Source organism: Hoplias malabaricus, chromosome 1, assembly GCF_029633855.1.
Source record: "Hoplias malabaricus isolate fHopMal1 chromosome 1, fHopMal1.hap1, whole genome shotgun sequence".
NCBI lineage: Eukaryota > Metazoa > Chordata > Actinopteri > Characiformes > Erythrinidae > Hoplias > Hoplias malabaricus.
In genome coordinates this window covers 75845852-75871059 of record NC_089800.1, presented here as the reverse complement: position 1 = coordinate 75871059, position 25208 = coordinate 75845852, and the positions used below count along the sequence as shown (strand labels likewise).

The 25208-nt window shown below is 40.7% G+C and overlaps 2 protein-coding genes across 4 annotated transcripts in view; both read left to right on the top strand.

The window, feature by feature from the left end:
• The window catches only part of LOC136698920 (pleckstrin homology domain-containing family G member 3), a 69699-nt gene extending 63879 nt beyond the window's left edge, over positions 1-5820 (top strand). Inside the window, exons 18-19 of the mRNA XM_066673465.1 lie at positions 181-1651; positions 2212-5820. Coding sequence (XP_066529562.1) covers positions 181-1651; positions 2212-3011 — 2271 coding nt within the window. The 3' untranslated portion in view covers positions 3012-5820. The remainder of the gene's footprint in view (positions 1-180; positions 1652-2211) is intronic.
• Positions 5821-6137: 317 nt separating this feature from the next.
• Positions 6138-25167, top strand: xgb (x globin). 3 transcript variants are annotated; one of them, XM_066673461.1, is made up of 6 exons: positions 6138-6223; positions 6761-6902; positions 19339-19446; positions 23052-23172; positions 24102-24182; positions 24771-25167. In XM_066673461.1, exons 1-6 carry the CDS (start codon positions 6187-6189, stop codon positions 25014-25016), a joined length of 735 nt encoding a protein of 244 aa, XP_066529558.1. In that variant the 5' UTR covers positions 6138-6186; the 3' UTR covers positions 25017-25167. The 3 variants fall into 3 exon arrangements, with proteins under 3 accessions (XP_066529558.1, XP_066529559.1, XP_066529560.1); XM_066673462.1 differs by having other exon boundaries at positions 24884-25161; XM_066673463.1 differs by lacking the exon at positions 6138-6223 and having other exon boundaries at positions 6252-6902; positions 24884-25156.
• The last annotated feature ends 41 nt before the right edge of the window (positions 25168-25208 follow it).

Sequence of the window (25208 nt, the reverse complement as noted above, 5' to 3'; positions counted from 1 at the left end):
AGTGGCAAATCAGTTCTACAGTCCCAGAAATGTGTATTTCAGCTCTTTGTAGAATTGAAGATGACCTAAATACAACAGCACTAGTGCTGTGCAGATATTTTTCATCTTGTGGATGTTGTCAAGCTAACTGTGACTTCTGAATATTAATTGAAGCTATCTTCATCTCTTGCTTGTCTCTAGGACTCTTCTGGGGATCACGGCTCACAGAGCGTTTCTCTGGCTGGACGGCTAGAAGAGTCAAGGAGACTACAGCCTCTCCTTCACCCTGGGACTTCTCAGGATGGAGGCAAGGAGTGTGAAGAGCCCATGGAGACCAGTGTGGACTCACTGTCACCCATACCCGATGAGAGCCAAATGGAGGACATAGGGACACAGTTAGGCAGAAACCTTACTGAAGATGTGGAGGACCTAGAGGAGGAGGAGGAAGATGATGACGAAGAGGAGGAGGTTTTGCCAGAGACACAAGCTACGAACATCTTGCCCACATCTGTGCTGGACAAAGCCAGTGATATTGCAGAGCGGTTTATGAGCAGCCTTTCTCGGAGAAACAGTCTGGTGGTTGATGACCTCTACTCCCTAGGCTGCCACTCATCTCGCACGGTCAGCAGAAGGAGTAGCTTGCTCAGTCTCAATGCTGACAAGTCGGAGAGTGAGAACGCTCTTGAGTTACACTCCTCCTCCCTGGATCTTAATGTGTTCATGCCCATGACAGAACTATCATCCTCAAGCACTGTTACCCCAGACCAAAGACCACCAAAGAAACAAGACACCCTCTCCAAGAAGGACAGAATGCTTATCCACAAAATCAAGCAATACTATGAGTATGCAGAGCATCAGGATGCCAGTTTCAGCATCAAGCGCAGAGAGAGCCTCTCCTATATCCCTGCAGGGTTGGTTCGTGATCTGAGTCGGCAACTCAATGGCCTCCCCAGTGATAAACCCGTGGAGGTTCACAGAAAGGGTTCGTCCATTTCAAGGCCAACATCTTGGGATGTTTTTGACCTTCCAGGTCTGAACAAAGAACAGACGTCTGAAGATGCCCCAAACACTAACATTCCAGCCACTGTGGATAGCAAAGATGCTATGGTTACATCTCCAGTAGTCGGTAAAGACGAGGACTTTCGACCTTCATCTGAGATGATAAGGGTTTGGCAAGATACGGAGGTAGAAACTGTTGGAGGTTCTGAGTTTTATCAGGATGCTCCTAAGGCTTGTGATGATGACCATCACACAGTTGTCAGTCCTAAGCAGAAGCAAAAGAGTGGTGAACCCCTGCTGATACCAGAGGAGCTGGGCAACAGCAGGGCTGGACAAAGGTCTCCAACCACTTCACCAGCTATCAACAATGCTGGCAAGGTCCAGGAACAAGTGATCGGCCCAAAAAGTCCTCACAAGCTTCAGGGAAGACACAGGGTCAGGCATGCACCTCTACCCAAGATCATCTCCCTGAGATCAGGCTCAGAGGATGACCTAATTCTGCAAGATATGGAGAAGATGAAGAACAAGGTGTTTCAGCTGGCTAGGCAGTATAGCCAACGTATTAAGAACAGCAGCCCCGTAATGAGGCAGAGGGCCCGGTTGCCTGAAAACCACTTTGGCCGCAAGAATCTGGCCTCTGTTGTAGAGGACAAATTTCCAGAGCATGAAGAGGGTAGGTATTGCTTCTTTCCGTAGGCCTTTATTCCTGTATTTTCAGTGGATTAAAGGAACACTGGGTAGTATTGTTACCTTTTAAATTACAGCTGCAAAATCATTGGGATGCTTCACAAAACCTGAGATGTTGTTGCTCATCACTCTAGACACTGCACTATGTAACTTTTGGAGGAAGCTAGGAAACCCCCCCCCTCCCCTTTGATTTCAGGACAATGCTGTAAAAGTGAATTACACTCTGCAACTATACAATCTTACCTAGTGTTCCTTTACACTAAATCACGACCACCATATTGGTGTCACTTCACCGTTGAGCTATAGCGATGATCCACGTGTCCTGTGGTGTTCCTGTTTATTTTTTTATTTGCTTTTTTGTCAGTTAAAGAACATTTCAAATCAAACATTTCTGTCTTTATCACACATTACAAACTGTCTCAACATTTTTGGAAAAATTTTGTACATGCAAATTTGATTTATTGAGGAAAAAATGTTTCTTTAATTCATATTTGTCATATTATAATACCCGTTTGTTTGTTTGGTTTGTTTGTTTTAAATATGTAGGTATGCACAGCCACATACTGTCACATGGTTCATGTGAGCACACTGATCCGAGGGTCTCCAGTCCATCTCCCAGCCCCACTTCCTCGGACAGTTCTCGATTGCAATCCCCCAGCCAAACACCTACTTTGAGTCCACAGAGCCCAGTCTACACTGAGACCTTCCACTGGCCAGATGTAAGAGAGCTGCGTTCTAAATATTCCCGTCATGGTTCTCAGGCTCACACCATCAGTCGCAGCTGCTCTGTCCCTGACCACATACTTGAGGCTGGACCTAAGCACGACAAAGTCCAACATAGCTGCTCCTGTTCCAGCCCAGTTTATGAGAGCACGACACCAACAAACGTTACAGGAACCGCTTGCCACGAGTACCAGGGACCTGCAGGGCAAAGTAGGACAAAACTGTGCAAAGCCAACTCAGCAGATCATGCCCTGATGCCTCTGCATTTGAAAAAGCGGCAGAGTCTCCCAGAAGTCCAAAGGAACTACTATATCTTTGGTGAGGCAAGCCTGCCCAATGAAAACAAGGTCATAATCGTTGAAAGGATTGTCAGAGAAACAACAGAGGACAGAAGCCATGCTGGTGAAGAGAAGAAAGATGAAACCGATGAGAACCAATTAAGGTTGGATGGAGACATTGACCTCCCAGCTGGGATGGTGGATAAAAATGACTTGAAGCTGCAAGCATGGCTGGAGGGTAACAGGACGTATCCCCTGAGGTCGTACGGAAAGACAGAAAACAGCCAGCACAGTTTGGTCAAAAACCTGCGGGAGAAATTCCAGAACCTTAGCTCATACACATAGATAAACAGTGAACTGCCTTCATATTCATTCTGTTTATATATCATCGTTGTCCAATAAAAACATATATCTCCAAAAAACCTTCTTAACGTACAGTGGAAGTCATTGTAAAAACATTTAATTCTGAGTAATTTTGGAGTATTCCTATTGGATAATTCATCATGAAAAATTTACACTGTGTGAAGGACAGCTGCTGTGTTCAAATGATGTAGTAGACTAAAATGGAGATGCATGTCTTTCTATGGACAGCGATGATATGACTATACAAAAACAACGGGTCTCTCTGTGGGAGCACGGACAAATAGAGCTGGACATGAGTTCTTATATTGTTGCTGTCACACCAAAACCATGTATTTGCACCAATGTTTTAGGATAAATTGACTTATATAAAATGTCTGTAATTATTTGATGCAAATCTATATTATTATATTACATTCAAAGTTGGGTTTTTGGTCTTCTCCTGACATTTTGCGATACACCCTTTTGTTGGGACAGCAGCGATATGGTACTGTGAGTATGCTATGTTTTCATGCAGTTTGGGCTGTATGTGTGTTTTTAAGAAAGGAAAAGCTTGAGTGTTAAACCACTCCAGTTGTAAGGTTATGCTGTAATGGCTGACCTAACTGGAAAAGGGATACTTACTCAGATCTCCAAGGGTATATTTATAAAATGAACTGTGTAACTATGTACAGGTTTTTTTTTCTTATATTTTGGAATTTTGTTAATCCATGTATAAAGTCTTTTGTTAACTGTATTTTTCAACACTGGTGAACGCACTCAGGAAAAATGTACCTCTGATATGCTATTATAGTGGGATATATTTTGCTTATGTGTATTCTGACTATCCGTTTGGTTCATCATACTGTATTTACCTGAATGGTAATCTAGAGGGGTGAGTAGCAAAATGTCCACAACCATAGTTAGCTGCACAAAAATCGAGCATAGAAGGGAGACGTTTGCAATGTTTTGTGTTGTTTTTTGTGATTTAAGATGTTAACCTCTTTTAAGTCTTGTTCTTACGCACGTTATTATATCTCTAGTTAATCAGGGCTGTTCTAGCTTATCCCGAACCTGTTAACTTGTATCCAGATTACTGTAAGTGCGACATCTAGGGTCTTATAAATGTGTCTGGTTCATGCAGTGCTTTGCAGGTTACACATTTTTGGTAACATTACATAATGGCAGGAGTACTACAATGTGAAGATGTGATCTCTTTTTTCAGATATAGGTGTGTGTTAATACTGTGTAAAGTGAAGACACTGCCAAGTTTATCTGCATTGTCTGTATATATAAGCACTGCAGGGGAATGGGGAAATCTTATAAAGCTGTCACTCCACTTTAATGATAAGTAAGTAAAGGATTATTTCAATTAAACCATGTCAGTGGACAGCAGCGGAGGTGGATTTATTTTAGTCTGTGATTTTGTAGTTCATATTTAAATATATTTTATAGTTTTGAAATAAATTTCACTCTGAAAATATCAATTAATTAAGATATGAATCTATAAAGCTTTTAGGACACAGAAAGCATCAGTAACACCAGGCAGTTTCAGTGACCTGGATAATCCCCTATGCATATATGCGTTCAAAGCAATACTACATTTCATGTTGTTCAAATTTTATTCTTTAATTTCACAGGTTTTCTAGGATTACATATGCTTACTACATACAGTGCCTATAAAACATATTCAGACCTTGGATATTTTCCTGTTTTGCTTTTATAAATGGGATCATGTTCAGTATAATTTGACTTTTTTGACAAGATTTTACAAAAAAATTAAAATAAATGAACACATCTTTAATGACAAAGTGAAAATCGATTTCAATAAAGAAATGTAAATTAAATTAAAATATATGCTATAAAATAAACATTAATAATGTTTTTTTTTTTTAAAACAAACATATTCACCCCTTCAAGTCAGCATTCATTAGAGGCACCTTTGGCCATAATCACAGCATTGAGCTTGTGTGGATAGGTCTCAGGCTTGCATACCTAGACACTGCAAATATATTCCATCCATTCCTCTTTGCAAAACTGCTCCAAGCCTGTCAGGTTGCATGGGGATCTGGTTTGAACACTCTTTTTGTAGTCGAGCCAGAAATTCTCTATTGGATTATGGTCTGGGCTTTGACTCTTTCCACTCCACACGTTCCTTTTTCTTTATGGTGTAATTGTAGCCAGGAATTCTGATTAACCAGTGATTGGACCTTGGACAATATAGATGTTTTTTTTTTTTTTTTTAGAAAGATTAAAGCAATAAAAGGAGAAAATATCTAAAGGGAATGATACTTTTTATAGACACTGTATAACATAATATAATTTACTGAACTGCAGTGATTTCCTTCATGTCTGTGGGAATTTCAGAGTAGATTGTCCCAGAAGCTACAGACATCCCTCCAAAGATAACACTGAAAAATAAACTATGTGCCATGGATGCTAATAGCCCCCAAAAGATATCACTGTTTTTCCCCTATAAGGGTGAACTCAACAGGTCATATCCATGTTTTTCCATGTTCCTGTGCCAAGGCCCATCACTAGAGCCAACAACAAAATGACTGACCACTTTGTTTCTTAATGAAAGAATGAAGTGAATTAAATCAGCCATGGAGAGTGGTTGTATTGGTCATGGGGAATTACCTGGTTTTGAAAAGTTTCTAAAAATGTAGCAAACAAACTGTATTGTGACGTTATTAATTCTTATAAACTTCACTGATAGTGGAAAAAAAACTTAGCTCCTATATACAAATGTTGTCATGTGTATCCATGCATTCCGTTTGTAAAAGATTGCTTAATGAAAACCCTCTGCAAATCATAGATCAAATTTCTGAATAAAAAATATTTCAGTATCACTCCATGCTTTGTGACTAGGAGATGTACAATGCTCCATAATGCTCCAAGAAAAAAAAAAAACAATTCTCAAAAAGCTGCATCAAAATTGGAAACACTAAAGACCCATGAAGGCTATTACCTAATGTACACTGTCTGTGCAGTGTTTTTATTGTAAGGCAAAGATATTTTGTGTAAAATATGCTGTCAGTGCCAGATATGAGTGGTTCTGCTTAAAAACTGCAGCATTTAAAATACAGTCTAAAACTGGCTAGCTCAGAAACCAGGGTTTCTTACGTCATAAACTGAAGGAACCAATACTGTTAGTGGGTGCAGTTAAGTGGAGACAGAAATGGGGTCTAATGGTATCCATAGATCGGCACATAATTGTAGGTGTTTAAGCTTTTTTTAAAAATAACTTTAGAAATAATTTTGGTGGGTTTAATTGATGAGCGGAGGGGGACGTCAACATTTTGGTATCCTTCCACCTCTCTCTATAATTGTGCTAGCATGTTGCTAACGTTTTTTTTCCTCAACCCGTTTTGAAATTATCACATTTTCACCCGTATAAAGGACCTTGGACAAACACTGCGGAGTCTCTCACCAATCAAATATCTCGAATAACGGTTGTAAAATGTTATTAAATTTAGGCAGGCAGCAGTATCTTTCTTTTAAAGTTTTCGTCTTTATCTTATGCAAAAGACGTAAATACCGCCTCCCCCTCCTCCTCCTTGCGCTCGAGCTCCTGCTTTCTCGTTAGAGAGAGTTGCAGTCGCAGTCATTGTCAGTAAAGCTGAGCCGAGGTCTAAACCTTTCCAATTCTCAGAGAGAGAAAGATAGAGACAGACAGACTCGTGTTTGGGAGTATTTAGTTGTGTATGTGTGCGGTAAAACCGCTGTTAACATTATGGGCTGCGCTATCTCAGGTCTGGGTTTTACTCCGAGACAAGTGTCAGAAACCCGGGCACAGGAGGAGCGCCTCACCGAGGAACACATCCACATGATCAAGGAGTCGTGGAAAGTTATCCAGGAGGACATCGCCAAGGTGGGAATCATCATGTTTGTCAGGTGAGAGCACAGGCAAATCGTTCTGGTTTTAACAGACTGTTGAGAGCTCTGTCATTTGTTCTATTAAGTCACCATTATCATCATTTAAAAGACCCGCAAATAAAATTCATAAAACCACTCTGTTCGTGTGTGTGTGTGTGTGTGTGTGTGTGTGTGTGTATAATTTTGAAAGCTTAAAAATATCCCCCTCTCCTTCTGGAGAAAGTAATGTGACGTACCATTAAAACCACTTTTGTACCTTTTTATGTTTACAGTTTCTAACTTTAAAGAACAATAATGTTGGGAATTGAACAGCTCTTCACACACCTGCCGTGTACAGGGCAGCAGTGTTTCCACCCGTGTTAATAAAATAGTGCTAAATCTGTAAATGAATAAAAAATATATTTCTTTTGGAACTATTTCTCCTTACAACATTCTGCATATACCTTTCAACAATGTATGGAACACGTAAGTAATTGGACAGCAATTTGTAATCATTTTAAAGTAAAGATTAAAACTGTTAAACTTAAAACCTTGTTAGCATGTATGTGTGATATTGTTTACAAGCTGGAATACGTATCTTACAGTGAAATGAGCAACCGATGCCATGACTGAGCATTTCTGCTTTGAAACTGCAGTGTTCCAAAGAAAGTTTCCTACACTCCACCAAAAGTTACATAGTACAGTTTCTGCAGTGCTGAGCCCTGAGTAGCAACGATGAAGGCTCTGTTCTCCCTATTACTGGTCAGCATCACAGTGATTTTACACAGCTGTAATTTTAAGGTAAAAATAGTATGTAGTGTTATTTTAAAGTTAGATCTGTCTATGTCTGATCTCTCTCTGTCTGAAGGCCTTTGCTTATATTGTATCGGTTTAATTACACGCCACTGAAATCTATGAGAAAGCATGGTGGCACATCATGTAGTGTCGCTGTCACAGCTCCAAGGTCCTAGGGTTTTGTGTAGGTGTGTCCTCCCTGTGTCTGTGTGGGTTTCCTCCAGGTGCTCTGGTTTCCTCCCACAGCCCCCAAAAAAGTGAGTGTGTGGGTGATGCTATAGGCTCTGGACCCACCACATCCCTTAACAGGATGAAGCAGTTACTGAAAAAAATGAATGAATGAAATCTGTTAAAGCAAAATAGGATATTTTCCCATGCTCCCATGCCATTCTCTTGAAGGGTAGTAGGCTGCCTTAACATACATCACTGATGTTCTCTGTTGCATTTTCATTGAACTTTAGATTCCGTTTGACATAAATGTAGGTACCTTGTAATGCGATTGTTTTTGTGTCTTGGTCCTCAGATTACCCACAGAATAATTTTTCTTACCCAAACCACGTTAAACCCTGTGTTTAGTTGATGGCCTGAGATACACTTCGCTCTCAGGGCTGTGTTTATTGACCTTAGCTTAGGCACAGAGCTGAACTAAAGCCCTTTAGCCTCACATCTCTTTCATTTCATTCATAGTCCTCAGCATGCCATCATTTATTTATTCCTGCTTTAATTATAGAGACTGCATTCTTACATGTTTTCTGTTATACACCAATCAGGCAAAACATTAAAACAACCTCTTTGTTTCTACACACTTTATCCACCATATCATCTGCACTGACCCCTTTCTAGTTTGACAATGACAGACTATAATCCACCTGTTGCATAGTTTGTTAGTACCTAGGGTGACCATATTTGAGTTTTCAAAAAAGAGGACACATGGGGCATGTTGCCAGCACAAATGCTTCCATAACCATGCAGCTATGCTGCTGAATTTAATACATAAACAGCTACTCTTTAACAAGATAAATAACAAATGCCTTTTTGGACAGATTCCTTTCCATTCAACATTTGGCCCTAAGCAAAAATAATAAACTAATATTTTTGTCATTTCTTGACAGTTTATTATCATTAAGACCTGTTATATCCTGTTCATACCAAACTTCAAACCTGAAGTCCTGTATTAAAGTGACTTGTTTACACCAGAAAGCTCATGATCATGACAGAAACTAATGGGTTTACATTTTAACTGTTTTTTAAACGTTACTAAAACCAAGTACCACATTTTATCAACCAGAAGTAATAGATACAGACTTGATAAATGATCATCGCTGGGATCCAGACATTTATGTAAAAATACTTATATTTCATATTTTATAAGGTCTGGCTGATAAAACGTGCTGTATGTGATTTTAATGAGAGTTGGCCTGTTTACTTCTAAAGTTAATGTTAAACAGAAAAACTGCGCAGATGTAACTGGATTAACTCGTCAGAAAGTAAGTAACGGTCGGGTGTGTCCGTGTATTTGTGTCGTTATAGGGACAGAAGTGACGAATTTCAGTTTTTTTTTAATATAGAGCAGAACGCCAAACGCTTCTATATACGTGGACCTTAACAACTTTAAACACATTTTTGTTCGAGGCTCCAGTAAAACCCTGTAATATGGAGTGGAGCTCGGCTGAAAGTGGTGTAAGCACAAAAAGGTGCGCGCGGCGAAGTGTGTCCCATTTCTGCTCTGAGCTCTGACCCCCTTGAACACTTAATCCCCGCGCGCCCCTTTTGCTCACCTACAACAACGTCATCATACGTCATCGAAGTGCACACTTCAAGAAAGAAATTAGGACTTTTTTTTTAATAATTGTGACGGGGGAAGACGGTGGACGGCCGGACGCATTTTTTAGGTCCCTAAAAGTCTAAAAAAGAGGACATGTCCGGCAAAAAGAGGAGGTCTGGTCACACTCTATATTAGTACCCTTTCACCCTATTCTCAGGACAACCATCAGCAGGTATTATTTGGGTGGTGGTTCAGTTTCATAACGATAATGCTGTATACCACGGTATTAAAAAAAGTGGACGGTATCTCAAAATGTGGGCGGTTATTTATGACGTGTGTGTGGTGTGTCAAATTTCTGTTCCGTGTCTTTAAATGTCAGCTAAAATGTTCATGTGCATTTAAGAGAGCCACAGGGAGGGGGCGCTGTGGGAGCTCAATGACTGCTGACGTCAAGGTCTGAAAACTGGTGGAGAAAAGCACAAGCCCAGTAGCCCACCGCAGTTGAAAATTTAGTGATGAGTTTGGATTAAAAGAGAGGAAAAAAGCTGAAAACAGACAAAATTCTCGACTTTGAGCTCACATGTATATGGCTTTATCCTCTAAATACTTGTGGTTTAGCACACCACCGCAGATTTTTCAGCGAACTGAGGCTCAAAACACAAGTGCTTTTTAGCGCCAGCTGTGCATTTAAACAGTGTCGAACCATCTTATTTCACTTATTTTCAGCACCAGTTGCTGAAATTTGCTCTCTCTCTCTCTCTCTCTCTCTCTCAGAAATGTGTTTTTATCGTCATCACGTGTGTCGATGTGCACTATCAGCCTGTGATTAGCTAAATTCACTCGACCAATATAAGATATAAGTAGGGTGACCAGACGTCCTCTTTTTTAGACTTAAAAACAAGTCCGGGCAGAATTTCACAAACGTCCGGGATTTTGTTTTTCTAGAGCTTACATAGAACTTCGAGAAGCATTTCGTTCACAAACTAGTCCCCCTCCCCCCCTCCACACGGTAATACTGTATACTGCGATGATATATATCGGTATGATATAGGTATGAAAAATGTGGATATCGCCCATCCCTAGTTCATGTTTTATGGCCACTAATTCCTGGTAAGCTTTGGACCCACCATGACCGTGATCAGGATGAAGCAGTTACAGAAGATAAATAATTAAATGGATATTTGTGTTTGTTTGTTTTTTTTTATTATTAAACATTACTGACAAATTAAATTTGCTCAATGCAGTATGTGGTTACTATGCATTCGAATACTCTGAACACTGGTTATTTCACTGAGCGTTTCTTCATTATGATAATCTGTCTGGTCTGTCTCCTTTTCAGCCATCTCTGTTGTCCACAGCAGCAGGAAAGATGCAAAATAATTTCAGCACGCTTCATGCCGAGTGTTAATGTAATCAGACACAGGGCTTTGTGTGTGTGTGTGTGTGTGTGTGGATGTGTGTAAGCACAAGACAGACAGCTTTTAGCCCTTCCAGTGTAAATGCGTCCCTGGAGGAGATCCAGAAAGGAAAGTTTGATCTTAGTGTGTTGGCCAGGACACACTACATCAACCTAGTGCCAGGAGTCTTATGCGTATTCTGTAACCCAGAGAACGGTAGTTTTAATCTACTGTAAGACTCCGGCCTGCAGCGTTTATTTTGTGTGCATAGTGGAGGCTTGATTCACTTTAATCCCATGATATTTGAACTTTTTTGGTCAGTTATATTAAATTCACTCTTATTCAAACATCTCTGTGTTTAGAATGCAAAATGAGCAAACTGGACGTCTATCAGCACTGTTCAGATATTCTGACCCTTTAGGCCCCTTTATATCTCATACATAATTTAGAATAAATCATTTTCCTATATACTGATATATTCGTTAAAAATTATTGATAGAAGCACCAAAGTTTAAAAAAAATCTGATGGTTTGAGATAAGATGGTGCACTTGCCAACAGTGTATTCTTACTATTTTGATATAGAAAGACTTTATTTAAAAAAAAAAAAGCAATCTGAAACTCCTTTAAAGGGGACATGTTATTAAAATAAAAATCACTTGTTCACTGCATTAGCACATTTTGGGCACCTATTGCTCCTACCAGCCCACAAACTGTGAAATAAAACAATCCACTCTTTTTTATTTTATTTTATTTTTTTTAGTGTGCTGCCGAAGTCAGAATACATGGGACTAACCAAGTCATTCTGATTGTATGCTGACCAGCGCTGGACCAGAGTTTATGTGAGCACAAAGACAAGGCTAAAGGGTGCTGTGGTGTTTGATCCTTGCAGGATTGTGGCCAAAACATGCCACATATGTTTCATTAAGAACACAGAACTGTGTTCACTTGAGGAAAAGGGGTAGACTATGTCAATTTTAAGAGTCAATGGGAACAGTATACAATAAATGTAAATTAAATAAAAGTGTTTTTACAGATTCCTTCAGAATGAGCTTTCAGAAATACATAAAGCATTGTTGCTGTATGGTCAAGACGATAAGGGGCCAAAAGTGCAAACATTAAACAGCCAATATGAATATGACCTCCTATATTTCCACACTTCGGGGTTCAGGTGAAGGTCTGGACCCACTTCAGCCCTGACCTGGATGAAGCAGTTACAGAAGATGAATTATTAATATTAATAATAATATCAAGAATGGTGATTTTAATGGAATATGTTGTAACTTTCCTTTGTTACTTGCTTGGTTTTCTCATAAATGTTTATAAATGAAATTATGCATCACTGATAATGTTGTGAGAATGCCTGATTGTTTCCTGCTGAACTGCAGTTTTCCTGCTTTAAAAATTGGAGGTTGTGCAGGGGTGACTTAACCACTCAGGAGTTGTGGTGTGTTGGGACACTGCAAGAATACACTCAGCTATGTGTGTGTGATTGGGTGTGAAAGGTTCCTGCCTTCCCTACGTGACACAGAGTGTATTGGCCCATTTCCAGTGATCTTCTCCTAGTGTGGTGAGCTGCTTAGTGATGGGGAGTTTGAAAAGATGTGAGACAGTATGTTTATACACACACACACACACACACACACACACACACACACACTGGAGGAGAAATAAAAGCATCTGCAGCTGTCTCCCCACAAGACACAAGACTATAACAATGGAACCTGGCTTTGGCTAACACTTAGAGAAAATGGGATTTTGTCCCAAATTGTGGCTGGAGGGTCAATGTGGAACAATGTGATAAAGCGGAATAATCATGGGTGGAGAGAGTTTCTCTCTGAAAGACAAATAAAAATAGACACAGGAGAAGATATATATGTATATGTATGTGAACAACACATATTGGCAGGTGGATTTGCTGTTTATAATTATCCACAGTGTGTGAATGACTGGGTGAATGTGTGAGAATTTGTCCACAGGTTTGAATGTATGAGTGACTGGGTGAATGTGTGTGAACCTGTCCACGGGTGTGAGTGACTGGGTGAATGTGTGTGAACCTGTCCACAGGTGTGAGTGACTGGGTGAATGTGTGTGAACCTGTCCACAGGTGTGAGTGACTGAGTGAATGTGTGTGAACCTGTCCACAGGTGTGAGTGACTGGGTGAATGTATGAAAGCCCACAGCTCTGAGTGTGTTAGAGACTTGGTGAGTGTGGTGAATTGGCTACAAGTGTGAATGTGTAGGTGACTGTATGAAATTGTGTATGTGTGTAATTGTCTACTGGTGTGAGTGTATGAGTGATTGGGTGAGTGTGTGTGAAATTGTCTACAGGTGCGAATGTGTGAGTGACTGGGTTAGTGTGTGAAATTGTCCACAGGTGTGAGTGACTAATAGTGTGAAATTTTTCCACAGGTGTGAGTGTATGAATGACTGGGTGAGTGTGTGTAATTGTCCACAGGTATGAGTTTGTGAGTGAATGTGTGAGTGTGTGATGTCCTGTGATCCAGGGTGTGTTTCTGTCTTGAGTGCAAACGAGTCCCCAGACCCACAGCGAAATTGATCATGATGAAGTGGTTAGAGAAAATGAATGAATGACTGAATAATGATGGTTTGGTTTATCCTCCCCAGAAAACCTTAGCTGTATTACAAGTGTATTTCAGCTGCAGGTGATAGCAAACACCAAGTCACTTTAGCCAGATGAAAGCAGCCTCTCAAGCGCAAATAAACTCCTGTGACATGCCTGTTTTCTACCTCTTTGCCTCAGCCAGGCTGTTTCATAACACAATTCCAGCTTTTACACATTCAATTGAAAGAACATTTATTTGCTGATGTGACTGGGTCATTTTGGAATGTAGCAGATTTCGATGATGCTGCCAGGGTGAGTTTTGTGTTTGGTGCAGGGTGTCTCTTTAATGGAGAGATGTGATTAGAGAGTGCAAATGGCTAGATATGTTGAGATTCCTGCTTGAATGCTTGTTTGTGAAAAGTTGATCCTTCAACGATAAATCTGTCTGGGCTGATAGAAGTGTATCTGCGTTATCCATATACAAGTTCTAAATTAAGATATCTTAATGCCTCTTATAGGAAAGATCTTTCAAGATTAGTACCTCTTTATTTCTACTCTCAATGTCCATTCTGCCCATCACTGCCTGTCCATTGCTTTGCATGCGTTGTTAGCCCCCATTAGGGCTGTGCTGTATTGTATTAACCGCGACCCTGAAATGGAGAAGCGGAGAAGAAAATGATGATGATGATGATGTATTGTATTATACATGATAATATCACTATAAAAAATCCAATGTTGTGATATTAGTCATATTCTGACTGTTTACGTAATGACATAGTGCTGTTACGTGTAATATGGTGTACGTTTGTTATGAGTCATTTAGGAACAGCGACAGGTACCGTGGGAAGTGGCTCTGAGGTGGAAGAATTTGCTCCGAAAGGGAAGTGATTTCAGTCATGTGAAGGTGGTTTGGTTTCACAGTATCAGATGTAAAATAAACCATGTTCATATAATTAATATTAATATAATATTAATTTTGTTGCAATAGTGTGTTTTTGAAATGAATACAACTATTTTTCAGGGTTTTGTCATATCGCCAAGAATATTGTTATCACCAAAATACCATGAAATATCATATCATTTTAGGGTCATATCGCCCAACCCTAGCCACTATTCACCTTGTGCTCTAATGGTCAGGGCAATTCCACTATAACATGTAATATTGTGTGGTGGATCATTCTAAGCGCTGCAGTGACACTAATGTACAAGCGGTGTGTTGGTGTGTGTAGTGCTGGTACGAATGGTTCAGACACAGCAGTGCTGCTGAAGTTTAATTACAGCTATGTCAGAATATAACAGAGGGTGCAGTATTTTGGTGGGAGCTAAATTCACAGGAAGGTGGATCTCAAGGAAGAGGGTGAGTGACATCACTGACCACCTTTTAAAGGATGCTTCCTTAAAGGCAACTATGAGAGTTCTGGGGCACTGCTGTTCCCTCTGTTTATATTCAGAAGCTCCACATCTTTTAAGGTGTAATGATATGTTTGAGGAGAAAAAAGGACTGTTTATTCATGGCTGAAGTTTAACTTGTAAGTTTTATTCACTGTTTGAATTATCAGAGAAGCTCATTTATAGTTTTTTCAGTTTGTGTTTACTTTCATGCAGTTAGTCATCACCCGAATTTAGAGTCAGCTCCACCTTAAGTAATCAGAAACAGCAAAAATAAGTCAATATTACTCACCTATTGAGCAGGAAAAGAGAAATATCCTTGTCTCTTTGCTGCTAAACATCTCCAGATGCCATTTCTCAGCCGTGAGCAGAGAGAAAAAGCCTAGCTTATTGGACAGATTCCCTTTGTTTTCCTGTTTACTGACAATAGTCTTTCATAAACACATCAAACCCATGTCCAGTGCTCAAACAGAGAGGCAGCAAATGATGAGGAAACATATTGTGAATTTTATAAAAAGTGTTTTTTTGATTAAAATTGTGAACATCACCTTTTAAAGAAACACATTTTATATACATCCCTAACCATTAACCTAAGCAAGCAAGATACTCACTTAGGGATGTTTTGTTAGTGTTTCCATGGAAGCTTTAACGAATACCCTCCTGTATAACAGCAAGGTTGTTAAATGCTAAGTGACAAAAGCGGAACAGGTTTAAGTGATTTACTGTGATGCTGTGATGCTGTTAAATCCAGCCTCTTATACCACACCGCATGACAGTCATTTTATTTTGAGAATCACCGCAGGGCACAGCTCTTCTTGAATGATCATACTCTGATGTAGAGATGATTATCTATTACCTCTGGAAGAATCTGGACTGCATCTTTGCATTTGAAATACACAGAGAATCTCTCATTAAGCCCATCCGGTTGATTCTAACCAGAGCAATTATGTGGTGGCTTGTGAGATGTCTGCTGGCCGCCCCTCTTTCTCTCAGGAAGCAGTCTATTCCAGGTTGCATTTGACACTGCCCTGCTGTGGCTTACACACCCCTATCTGGAAAACCAAGGAAGGTCATTAATGCTCCACAGGGAAGCGAGTGAACAGAGTCCAGCAGACAGACAGACAGATGGAGAGAGATTAGAGATGAGCTGGGGAAGAAAGCAAGAGAGGAGAATGCGCAAAGATCTCAAGTCTTGCTTTGCTTTTCTGCTGTGTTCCCTATAGTCTCCATAACCCAATACTTTGAACTCATTTCGATGTATAACCAGATATAACTACTATATACACAGAACGATCCGTGGATAAGGAACACCTGCTTTGTAACTACACTCTTTGTCGATTTTTATCAGCTCCACTGACCATACAGGAGCCCTTTGTAGTTCACCAGTGTCTCTGCAGACCTTCCTATCTCCATACCACCCTGTTCTTCAATGTTCAATACCCCCACAGAGTAGGTATGATTTGGGTGGTGGATCATTCTCAGCGCTTTGTTTCGCTGCTGCAAGTGGATCAGACACAGTAGTGCTGCTCAGGTTTTTAAACACAGTGTCCACTCACTGTCCACTCTGTTAGACGCACTTACCTCATTGTTCCTTCATCAGTAGACACAGTACACTGATGGCTGGATGTTTCTGGTTGGTGGACAATTCTCAGTCCAGCAATGACACTGAGGGCTTTAAAAACTCCAGCAGCCCTGCTGTGTCTAATCCAGTTGTACCTGCGCATCAATCACTACCACGGCAAAGTCGCTGCCACCGCTGAGAATAATCCTGACCATACAGCCCTGACCATTGAAGGGCAGTGTAAAATAGGGATAAGAAAGTATGCAGATTGAAGATTATGCATCAGGTTAACATCTTGTAAATGGCTTAAAATCCAGCATCACTTCTGTGTCTATTCCACTTGTTCAAGCTCAACATACATTAGCATACTACAGCTATGCTAATGTCACTGCAGCACTGAGAATGATCCACCACCCAAAACATATCTTCTCTCTGGTGGTGACGTCTGGGTCCTGACCACTGAAGAACAGGGTGAAACGCAGAGCAACATATGGACTACAGCCTGTAATTGTAGAAGTACAGAGTGCTCCTGTCTGGTCAGTGGGGCTGATAAATTAGAAAGAGTGTAAATACAAGGCAGGTGTTCCTAATCCACTGATCGTTCTTAGGCTTAGATAGGTAATCCTGTTATCTACAGTGCCTGAAAAATATTCCCTGGTCCCTGTGTGTTATGTTATACACTAATATTCATTACAGTAACTCAGTTTGTGAAAAGGTCCTTCTAGCAACATCTGTTTTAAATCAGCCAATGGATAGGCCAGGTTGTTATCTGGGAACTGTTCCTGGTTTGTAATTTCTCCATTGCACTTGAGGGACTGTGGCTTAGTTTATCAGAAACCACATGAGAAAGCCTTGAGTTTGTTTAACCTTATGTGGTTTAAAGTACCTGTTTAATGGTTTAGACATGGAGAAGCGCTGCTAATAACACAGGTCAACAAGTGTAGAGTTTCTGACAGTGGTGTGTAATGTAACTAGATTTTTCATTAGTTGCTTCACAGAAAACAATGTTATTCCATAATCAGGTTTTTACAGAAGCTGTGGTTTTGTGTATGTTTATTGTATTAGGGTAAAATTATGTATTTTGTTATCACAACATCACAAAAGTTGTTTTATGGAGATAATGAAGGGCAGCAGCTTCTGTATTTTTATTTCTCACAGTGATTGAAAAAATGTCTGTAAAGCCCCTGTGAATTGGCATAGGCTAACATTCTCTTCAACATTCTGCTTTATAGGCGGCACGGTGGTGCAGCAGGTAGTGTCGCAGTCACACAGCTCTAGGAGCCTGGAGGTTATGGGTTCGATTCCAGCTCCGGGTGACTGCCTGTGAGGAGTTGGTGTGTTCTCCCCGTGTCCACGTGGGTTTCCTCCGGGTGCTCCGGTTTCCTCCCACAGTCCAAAACACACGTTGGTAGGTGGATTGGCGACTCAAAAGTGTCCATAGGTGTGAGTGAATGTGTGTGTGTCTGTGTTGCCCTGTGAAGGACTTGTGCCCCCTCCAGGGTGTATTCCTGCCTTGCGCCCAATGATTCCAGGTAGGCTCTGGACCCACCATGACCCTGAACTGGATAAACGCTTACAGATAATGAATGAATTCTGCTTTATGCACTTTGTGTTTTCTGTTTTATAGCTTGACACGTTTTGCAACACCTCCAAGTTTTTATGAAATTGTTCATAAGATTTCTGTTCATAAGATTTGTTTTTTTTGACATCCAAAAATGACTGAATAAAGCAAGGACAGCTACTGACTTTCTAACGAGCTCAGTGCAATTGTGTGTAATGAAGGAAAGATAGGAAGGAATCATTTAGATGTTATCACAGTTATATTCCTACTATATATATATATATATATTTTTTTTTTTTTTTTTTGTACCAGGTAAAAGATTATCACCATCTAAACACTTATGACATTTTATAGGATATAAAATGATAGACAACAAACAGTTTTTACAATGAAATGAAAGCAAACCTGTGGTCATTTTATTTTGTCTGGACAATTCATTGATTGCATCTCAAGCTGTTTCAATTTTTGTCACTGTATGTTGGATCCCAGGGAAAATCCTGGGTGACATTTTTGAGGGCACTAAAAAGGACACACATCTATGGTTACATACTTTTGTACAGCCAATCCACCTACCAGTATGTGTTTTAGGAATATGGGAGGAACCTGGAGGAAACCCCTGCAGGCACAGGGAGAACACACCAAAATTATCAGAGAGTGACCCGAGGTGGGATTCAAACACACAACCCCAGAATCCTGGAGCTGTGTGACAGCAGCACTACCTGTTGTGCCAACTTCATGTTTTTAATATAGTTTTTTTTACTTTTATCACTAGGTTTGATTACAGCAGTGTGCTTGGTGTACAGACTGTAATGATTAGTTTAGTTGTGTCCTGTTTCATATCTGGAACTAGACTTGTCCCCTTCAGTCTCCCTGTCCACCATTTTATATTGAACCTAATGAGCCAGATAATGCCTATGCTTAAATATTTTGGTCTGTGCCTCAGTCTTGTTGAAAGGCCCTATTGCAAATTTTTAATGATTGTTTTCACTCTATGCTCAGTGTCTGTGCAGTCTAATAAAGAGCACAATAAGGCTTTGGACCTTGGGGCCTACGTCTCATTTCAAGTCGTCATTATTAAGGAACCTGCTCTGTGTAAGATGGTGTTAATTACGGCTGATGTTGATGCTGCAGGGCTCCAGTGTAAATGAGGTCTTGGTCACAGTTGGATCAAGTGCAAAAAATAATCCTGAATTTAAATAAATTAATAAGCAGAGACTAATAATCAGTAATAAGTGAATGCTTTGCGTTACATGGGTAATAATACTACTGTAAACTCTATAAAGAGTGGAACTAATGGCTAAAGGTTTTTTAAAGCACAGCTGTTCTGACAAATATTCAATGTCCTTGAATGTCAGAGATGTGCAGTGCAGCTTCGTGCATTATTTCTGATTTCTGTTCCAGGAAACCAACTTCAAAATAAAGTGTGTGTTGTCTTGGCAACAGGTTGTTCGAGACTCACCCAGAGTGCAAAGATGTCTTCTTCCTGTTTCGTGATGTGGAGGACCTGGAGAGGCTGCGCACCAGCAAGGAGTTGCGTGCCCATGGCTTGCGGTCAGTACTGCTTTTTTCATCTGACTATTGCCTTTTGAAGAGGTTTAAACGCTTCTTGGATTGGTGGCAGACAAAAGAATCTAGCTAGAGCTGGATGGTGCAACAAGGAATGAGGAAAAATCTTGATTAGTTTGAAATGATGTGTGGTGAAGCTGTGTTCAACCCCAAAAGAAAACAACATGTTCATACGAATACACACGTTTAATATTACCTCCACTGTTGTAGATTCCAAAGCCAGGTGTTCCCATTTGACACAGTGTCACCTGCTATTCTGGGGAGGAGCTGTGGTAGCTGAAATCAAACTGCAGAGGAAAAGCACCAACTTGAATCTGCCATTGTAAATACAGTGGAACCTCTACCTACGAACTTGATCTGTTCCGTGACCCGGTTCGTAAGTGGAAAAGTTCATTTCTCGAGTCAATTTTCCCCATTTAAAATGGAAAAGCAATTAATGCGTTCCAGCCCCCGCCCCGAAAGTCACCCTTTTTGCACTGATATATGTTTACAACACTCTCAAATTAGTAAAAAAAAATACATGTAGCATTACTAAAAATAAAAGAGGAATACAGTGGTAACAGTAATAAAAAAGAAATAAGTTTTAAATGGTTACACATCGCTACCTTGAAGACGTGCCGACTGGCTGTAGGAGTAACACAGGCACTGGCTGTATGACGGGAGGTGGGGGGTGGGTGGAATAACAGAGAGTAGGCGGTGAATGTGGGGAGATGAAGCGTAGATACGGCTTAATTTAGCACGAATTTCTGCTAAAACTACAATTTGCTAATCTTAAACGCTCACTCAAGTCTGAGAGCGCTGGGAGACTCTCCTATTGGGGTCAGTGGCCATTTCCCGCCGCCGGCTCGGCAGAGGCTCGGGTTAGTTTCTAGAGTCATGGTTCGTTGGTGGAGGCAAAAAATATTCAAATGCCCAGCTCTGGCCCACATCAACTATTGTCATAAGCGCTCTTGACACATGGATTTTACAGCCCCAGAGGGTAACTCTCCTGCTTACCCCTGGACATATAAAAAACTAATTAGGTCAACATATTGCCAGAATTAACTTTTTGGGCCACTTTTGACCGAAGGAAAATTTTGAATATGTTTTAGTTTGAATACAGTTTACCAGCCACCAAAGTGGACCTGCAGTTCTCCGCTAACTTTGTGCTTCATGTAAGAACTGCTTCAGCAAAATCATTGTTTTACAAAGCCCCAGTGTCTGTAAATCATTGAAAAAAAAAACTGGCTCAGTCCAGTATGCTAGGTTCTGTTTGTCTCTCTCTCTGCTCATGGCAGAAGAATCTGGAGCAGTTTTAGGCAGCAGACAGAATTCTAAGCACAAACCAAAACGAGGACTGCTCTGTTCCTGCTCCATATGTAGGTAATATTGACTTATTCGTGCTGTTTCGGATCACTTAAGGTGTCTCTAAACTCAGGAGATGGCTAACTACTTTGCCAAAAGTGCTACAAATCTAAACATCTTGAGTTACAATTGAGTATCTGTTGTAATTCAAACTTACCGACAAGTTAAAATTCAGCCACCTTTATTTTCCCCTCAAACATACCTTTTCACCTTAGAGCTGCATTTGCCCACGATCGTAGACGTTCCCTTTAAATGAAATGTCATTTTATCCTTGTTTGGAAATGATGCTATACCAATTATTATACTAGGTTTTACTCTTACATAAATTACATCTAATGACCCACATGTACACACCAGTGTGCTGAGAAACCTCACAGAGACCCAAAGGGGAAAGCAAATGGCTCACAACAGTAGCTAGCAAGAGCTCATCATTAGACTTTTTATTACAGTGCTGTCAGTCTTGCACTCACTGTGGTGCATCTCTTGGGGGCAAATACGTAGCGTGCTTCTATGTTCCTGCTAGTGCTTCACATGTGGACCCTAACATTTTAGAGGACTACAAAATCAGCTCTTCATAACAAGTACATTCGTAGAAAGCCCTTTGTTATGAATTGCAGGAGTCCACATAACTGCAAATTTCCCCTTCAAGAAATGGCTCCAGATGCAAATGAGCGCTTTTGTAATGAGGTAAACATAGCTCAGAGCTCTCTGCACAGTGGATTTAACACTTGTGTCCAGCCATTTTGTGCTTCTCCCTGTGAAAGGTCCATAACTGCGGAGCTCAGGCTGTGCGCGCCCACAGCGCTCAACACTGTCGCTCTCCCTCCGGCTCCAAAGGCCAAGTAGCACTTTAGCTGTGCTCAGAGGCAGGAGCGCATGCTCAAACACTGCTGAGAGTGAACTCTGCCAGCACCACCTCTGTTTACTGTGTGAGTTGATGTGCTGGACTGCATGTTAAATGAAGGAATGGAGAAACTACTGATTTGTCCTGTGATTAGGTAACACCTCACACCTACTATCATGACGCCACTAATGTAAAAGCACTGGACGGTTCAGTGGGAGAAGGGTGCCAACTGCCCGTTTCTGTCACATGACACATCCCCGTAGTGTCTAGCACTGCACACACACTGTTCGGGGTCCAATCCCAGACTCAGATGTTTGTTTGAGGATGGAGCCAGCAATCTGCAGATGCCAGTGCCTACAGATGCAAACATAGCTCTGAACCCTGGTATCTCTCTGTACAGTGCATTTGGCACTTTTATCATGTCCAGCCACTTTGTTCCTCTCCCTGTGAAAGGTGCAGAACAGCTGATGGACATTTCACAGAGATCATTATAATATAAATGATAATAATATAATATAAATAATCATTTCTGAAAGATCACCTAGTTAAATTATTGTTGCTTGGTAAGCTAATGACACACTTGGGCATTTATAGATTAAATATGAATATTTAAAGCTTATAAAATACAGTTCATGCTCAGTTTGAAGCTCATTACAAGCATTTTACCATCTATACTACAATTTCACAGTGACTTGAATGTAATTTCCAGTTGTAGCAGCTGATTGAAACCTGGAAAATATTGTTCACAGGTCAGTGAGGTACCGAGGACTTCCAGAAGGCTTCCAGAAATGATCTGCATAATTGTTCCAATCCTACACTAAATGAAAATGTGATTGGTATTTAGATACCACCAGGACACAACTATCTTTAAATTATTTTATAGTATTACAACAGTATTCACAAAGTCTAAATACAACAAAAATTATGATTATATTAAAGGTGACATATCCAACATTCTAACACTAGATGGCGAACGAGAGAAGATTTTATTTTATTTTTTTCCCTTTGAGGGATATTTGAATGGTCACTTTCTCCCGAAGGTTTCATGTTGCACTTTGCCATTGTTCATACACAGTGTTGTGTGGGCACTCACGGTCTTGTATCTTGGGTAAAGCAAATCAAAATGTGGGGAGGGCCAACGTTTCCCCAGGACCTGACTAACGTATGGCCAACCTGGCTGTGAAAACAAAGAGCAGAGAACACCACGGGTTATGTGACTTCATTCATGGTTTTAACCAATGATTTTTAATATATATATAAATGTTATAGGATGGGATTTTCAAGCAGGATGTGCCTTAGGGCCTCCTTTTATGATTTATCTGAACTTTTGACTGGTACACTACTGCGTATGACACAGTGATATTGACTGCTTTTTGTGTTTTGTTTCTTTTTTTTTTTGCAGTGTGATGTCCTTCATTGAGAAAAGTGTGGCCAGACTGGACCAGTTAGAGCGGCTGGACATGCTGGCTGTGGAGCTTGGAAAAAGTCATTACCGCTATAATGCTCCTCCAAAGTATTATGGGGTAAGAACAAATTTCTAGTTCTGCCATTTATTATTCATTCATTATCTGTAACCCTTATCCAGTTCAGGGTCGCGGTGGGTCCAGAGCCTTCCTGGAATCATTGGGCGCAAGGTGGGAATACACCCTGGAGGGGGCGCCAGTCCTTCACAGGGCAACACAGACACACACACACATTCACTCGCATCTACGGACACTTTTGAGTCACCAATCCACCTACCAACGTGTGTTTTTGGACTGTGGGAGGAAACCGGAGCACCCGGAGGAAACCCACGCGGACACGGGGAGAACACACCAACTCCTCACAGACAGTCACCCGGAGCGGGAATCAAACCCACAACCTCCAGGTCCCTGGGGGCACGACAGAAAAAGTTTGGGAACCACTGCATTAGTCAATGGTTGTTTCTCAACGCTCATTCTTGTGTGTTCCTAGGTTCTCGTGTTTTGGTTTGACATCATTGTTCTCTGCCAAAATTATATTCCAGTATTCAAGAACACTTTAGTTTTTGATTCATGCTAATATCAAGGCCACAGCTGTTCATGAAATGCCAAGGAGAACAACCTGAACGCTCCACCATTCACTTTGGCATCACGAATGTGTCTTGCAAGGTTACTTCTCAAAAACATTCTTCCATTAAGACATGTCCATTCTTCTCAGTCGTGCTATTGACAGTCAGTAATCGAGAATTCTCCTCTGACATTCTTTGTTCAATTTTCCTCAGCCATCATGCTGAACAGCTCGCTAACCAGTTCATCAGCACTCAGTAACCCGTGAAGTACCCTACTAAGCCTCTGCCTGTTGTAGTTATCATTTATCTTTTTCATGAACGCTTTAGCCATTTAGCTCCATGCGTTCCCTTTCATTGAGGAGGAGTCTCTCAGGCGCCCTCTAGCGTTTGACAGTCATGTCTTTGCTTTTTTTTTCTTCCCAGTATGTAGGAGCAGAGTTCATCTGTGCAGTTAGACCCATTCTGAAAGACAAATGGACACCTGAACTAGAGAAGGCTTGGAAGGTGAGTACAAAAGAGTTTCACCAGTCAATATGACAGGCCATTCAGTTCAAATCAGCTTCAGGGTTTTGAGTGTAGGAAACAAGACTCATTTTGTACAAGCCCTGAACCCATGTCCTTATTCATACCATGTGAGAGTATGAAAAAAGAAAAAAAGTCAAGTCTGTTTGTCTCAGAAGCAGAACATGGTGAATGTGAATTGGTACCAGGAGCAATGGGACACCAGCGACTGAGTTACTCACACGAGTGCAACACACTAACATGACACCACCACATCAGTATCAGTGCAGCACAGAGAATGAGCCACCACTCAAACAACTAATGCTTTGTGTGGGTCCTGACCACTGAATAACAGGATGAAAGGAGGCTAACAAAGTATGCAGAGTAATAGAACTGCAGTCTGTAATTGTAGAATTAAAGTGCAACTTGATGGTCATTAGACCATGTGAAATGGCCACGTGTAGAAACAAGGACATTTTGATTATGTTTGAGATGTATGAGCAAACTTATTGCACTTACAGTGCCCAACAAGTCTGTACTCAGTGCAAGTGTTTTAACTAAGTATGCTTAAGGTTTCTTGCCCTATATTAGTTCAACAGGTTGTGGAGTTGGAGTCTTAAGGAGCCATTTGGTACTGGGATTCTGAATACCATAAGAGGCAGTGGCTTTGGTGTTATTTTAATACTGCTGTCGTCGTTTGCCAGACACTGTTCCAGTACATCACCGGGCTCATGCAGCAGGGATACCTGGAGGAAGAAGGTGCCAGACGTAACCAGGTGCAGGTGTCAACCAAAGAGCGACCAGACAAGAGGAATACGGCACTTTAGAGTCCTATAGACTTGTGTTCAAGTTAGAATGTTGTGTTCTATATAAAATTAGTAGTGTAAATAGTGTATTTATTTATTTCAATTCAATGGTTTTACAATGAGTGTTTCTTTATACTCCACATTCAGTCTATACAGTGACCCCCTTTTTTTAAAATCTGAATATGTTTGTGTTGTTTGCAAAAGACTCTCTCCAATTAAACAA

Bases quoted from the DNA above. Each gene is read 5' to 3' on its own strand.
- xgb (XM_066673461.1), top strand. From the start codon at position 6,187: ATGGGGTCTAATGGTATCCATAGATCGGCACATAATT. The intron at 6,903-19,338 runs GTGAGAGCACAG...TCTTGGCAACAG, and splicing joins GGAATCATCATGTTTGTCAG to GTTGTTCGAGACTCACCCAG. The intron at 24,183-24,770 runs GTGAGTACAAAA...GCCCTATATTAG, and splicing joins AACTAGAGAAGGCTTGGAAG to TTCAACAGGTTGTGGAGTTG.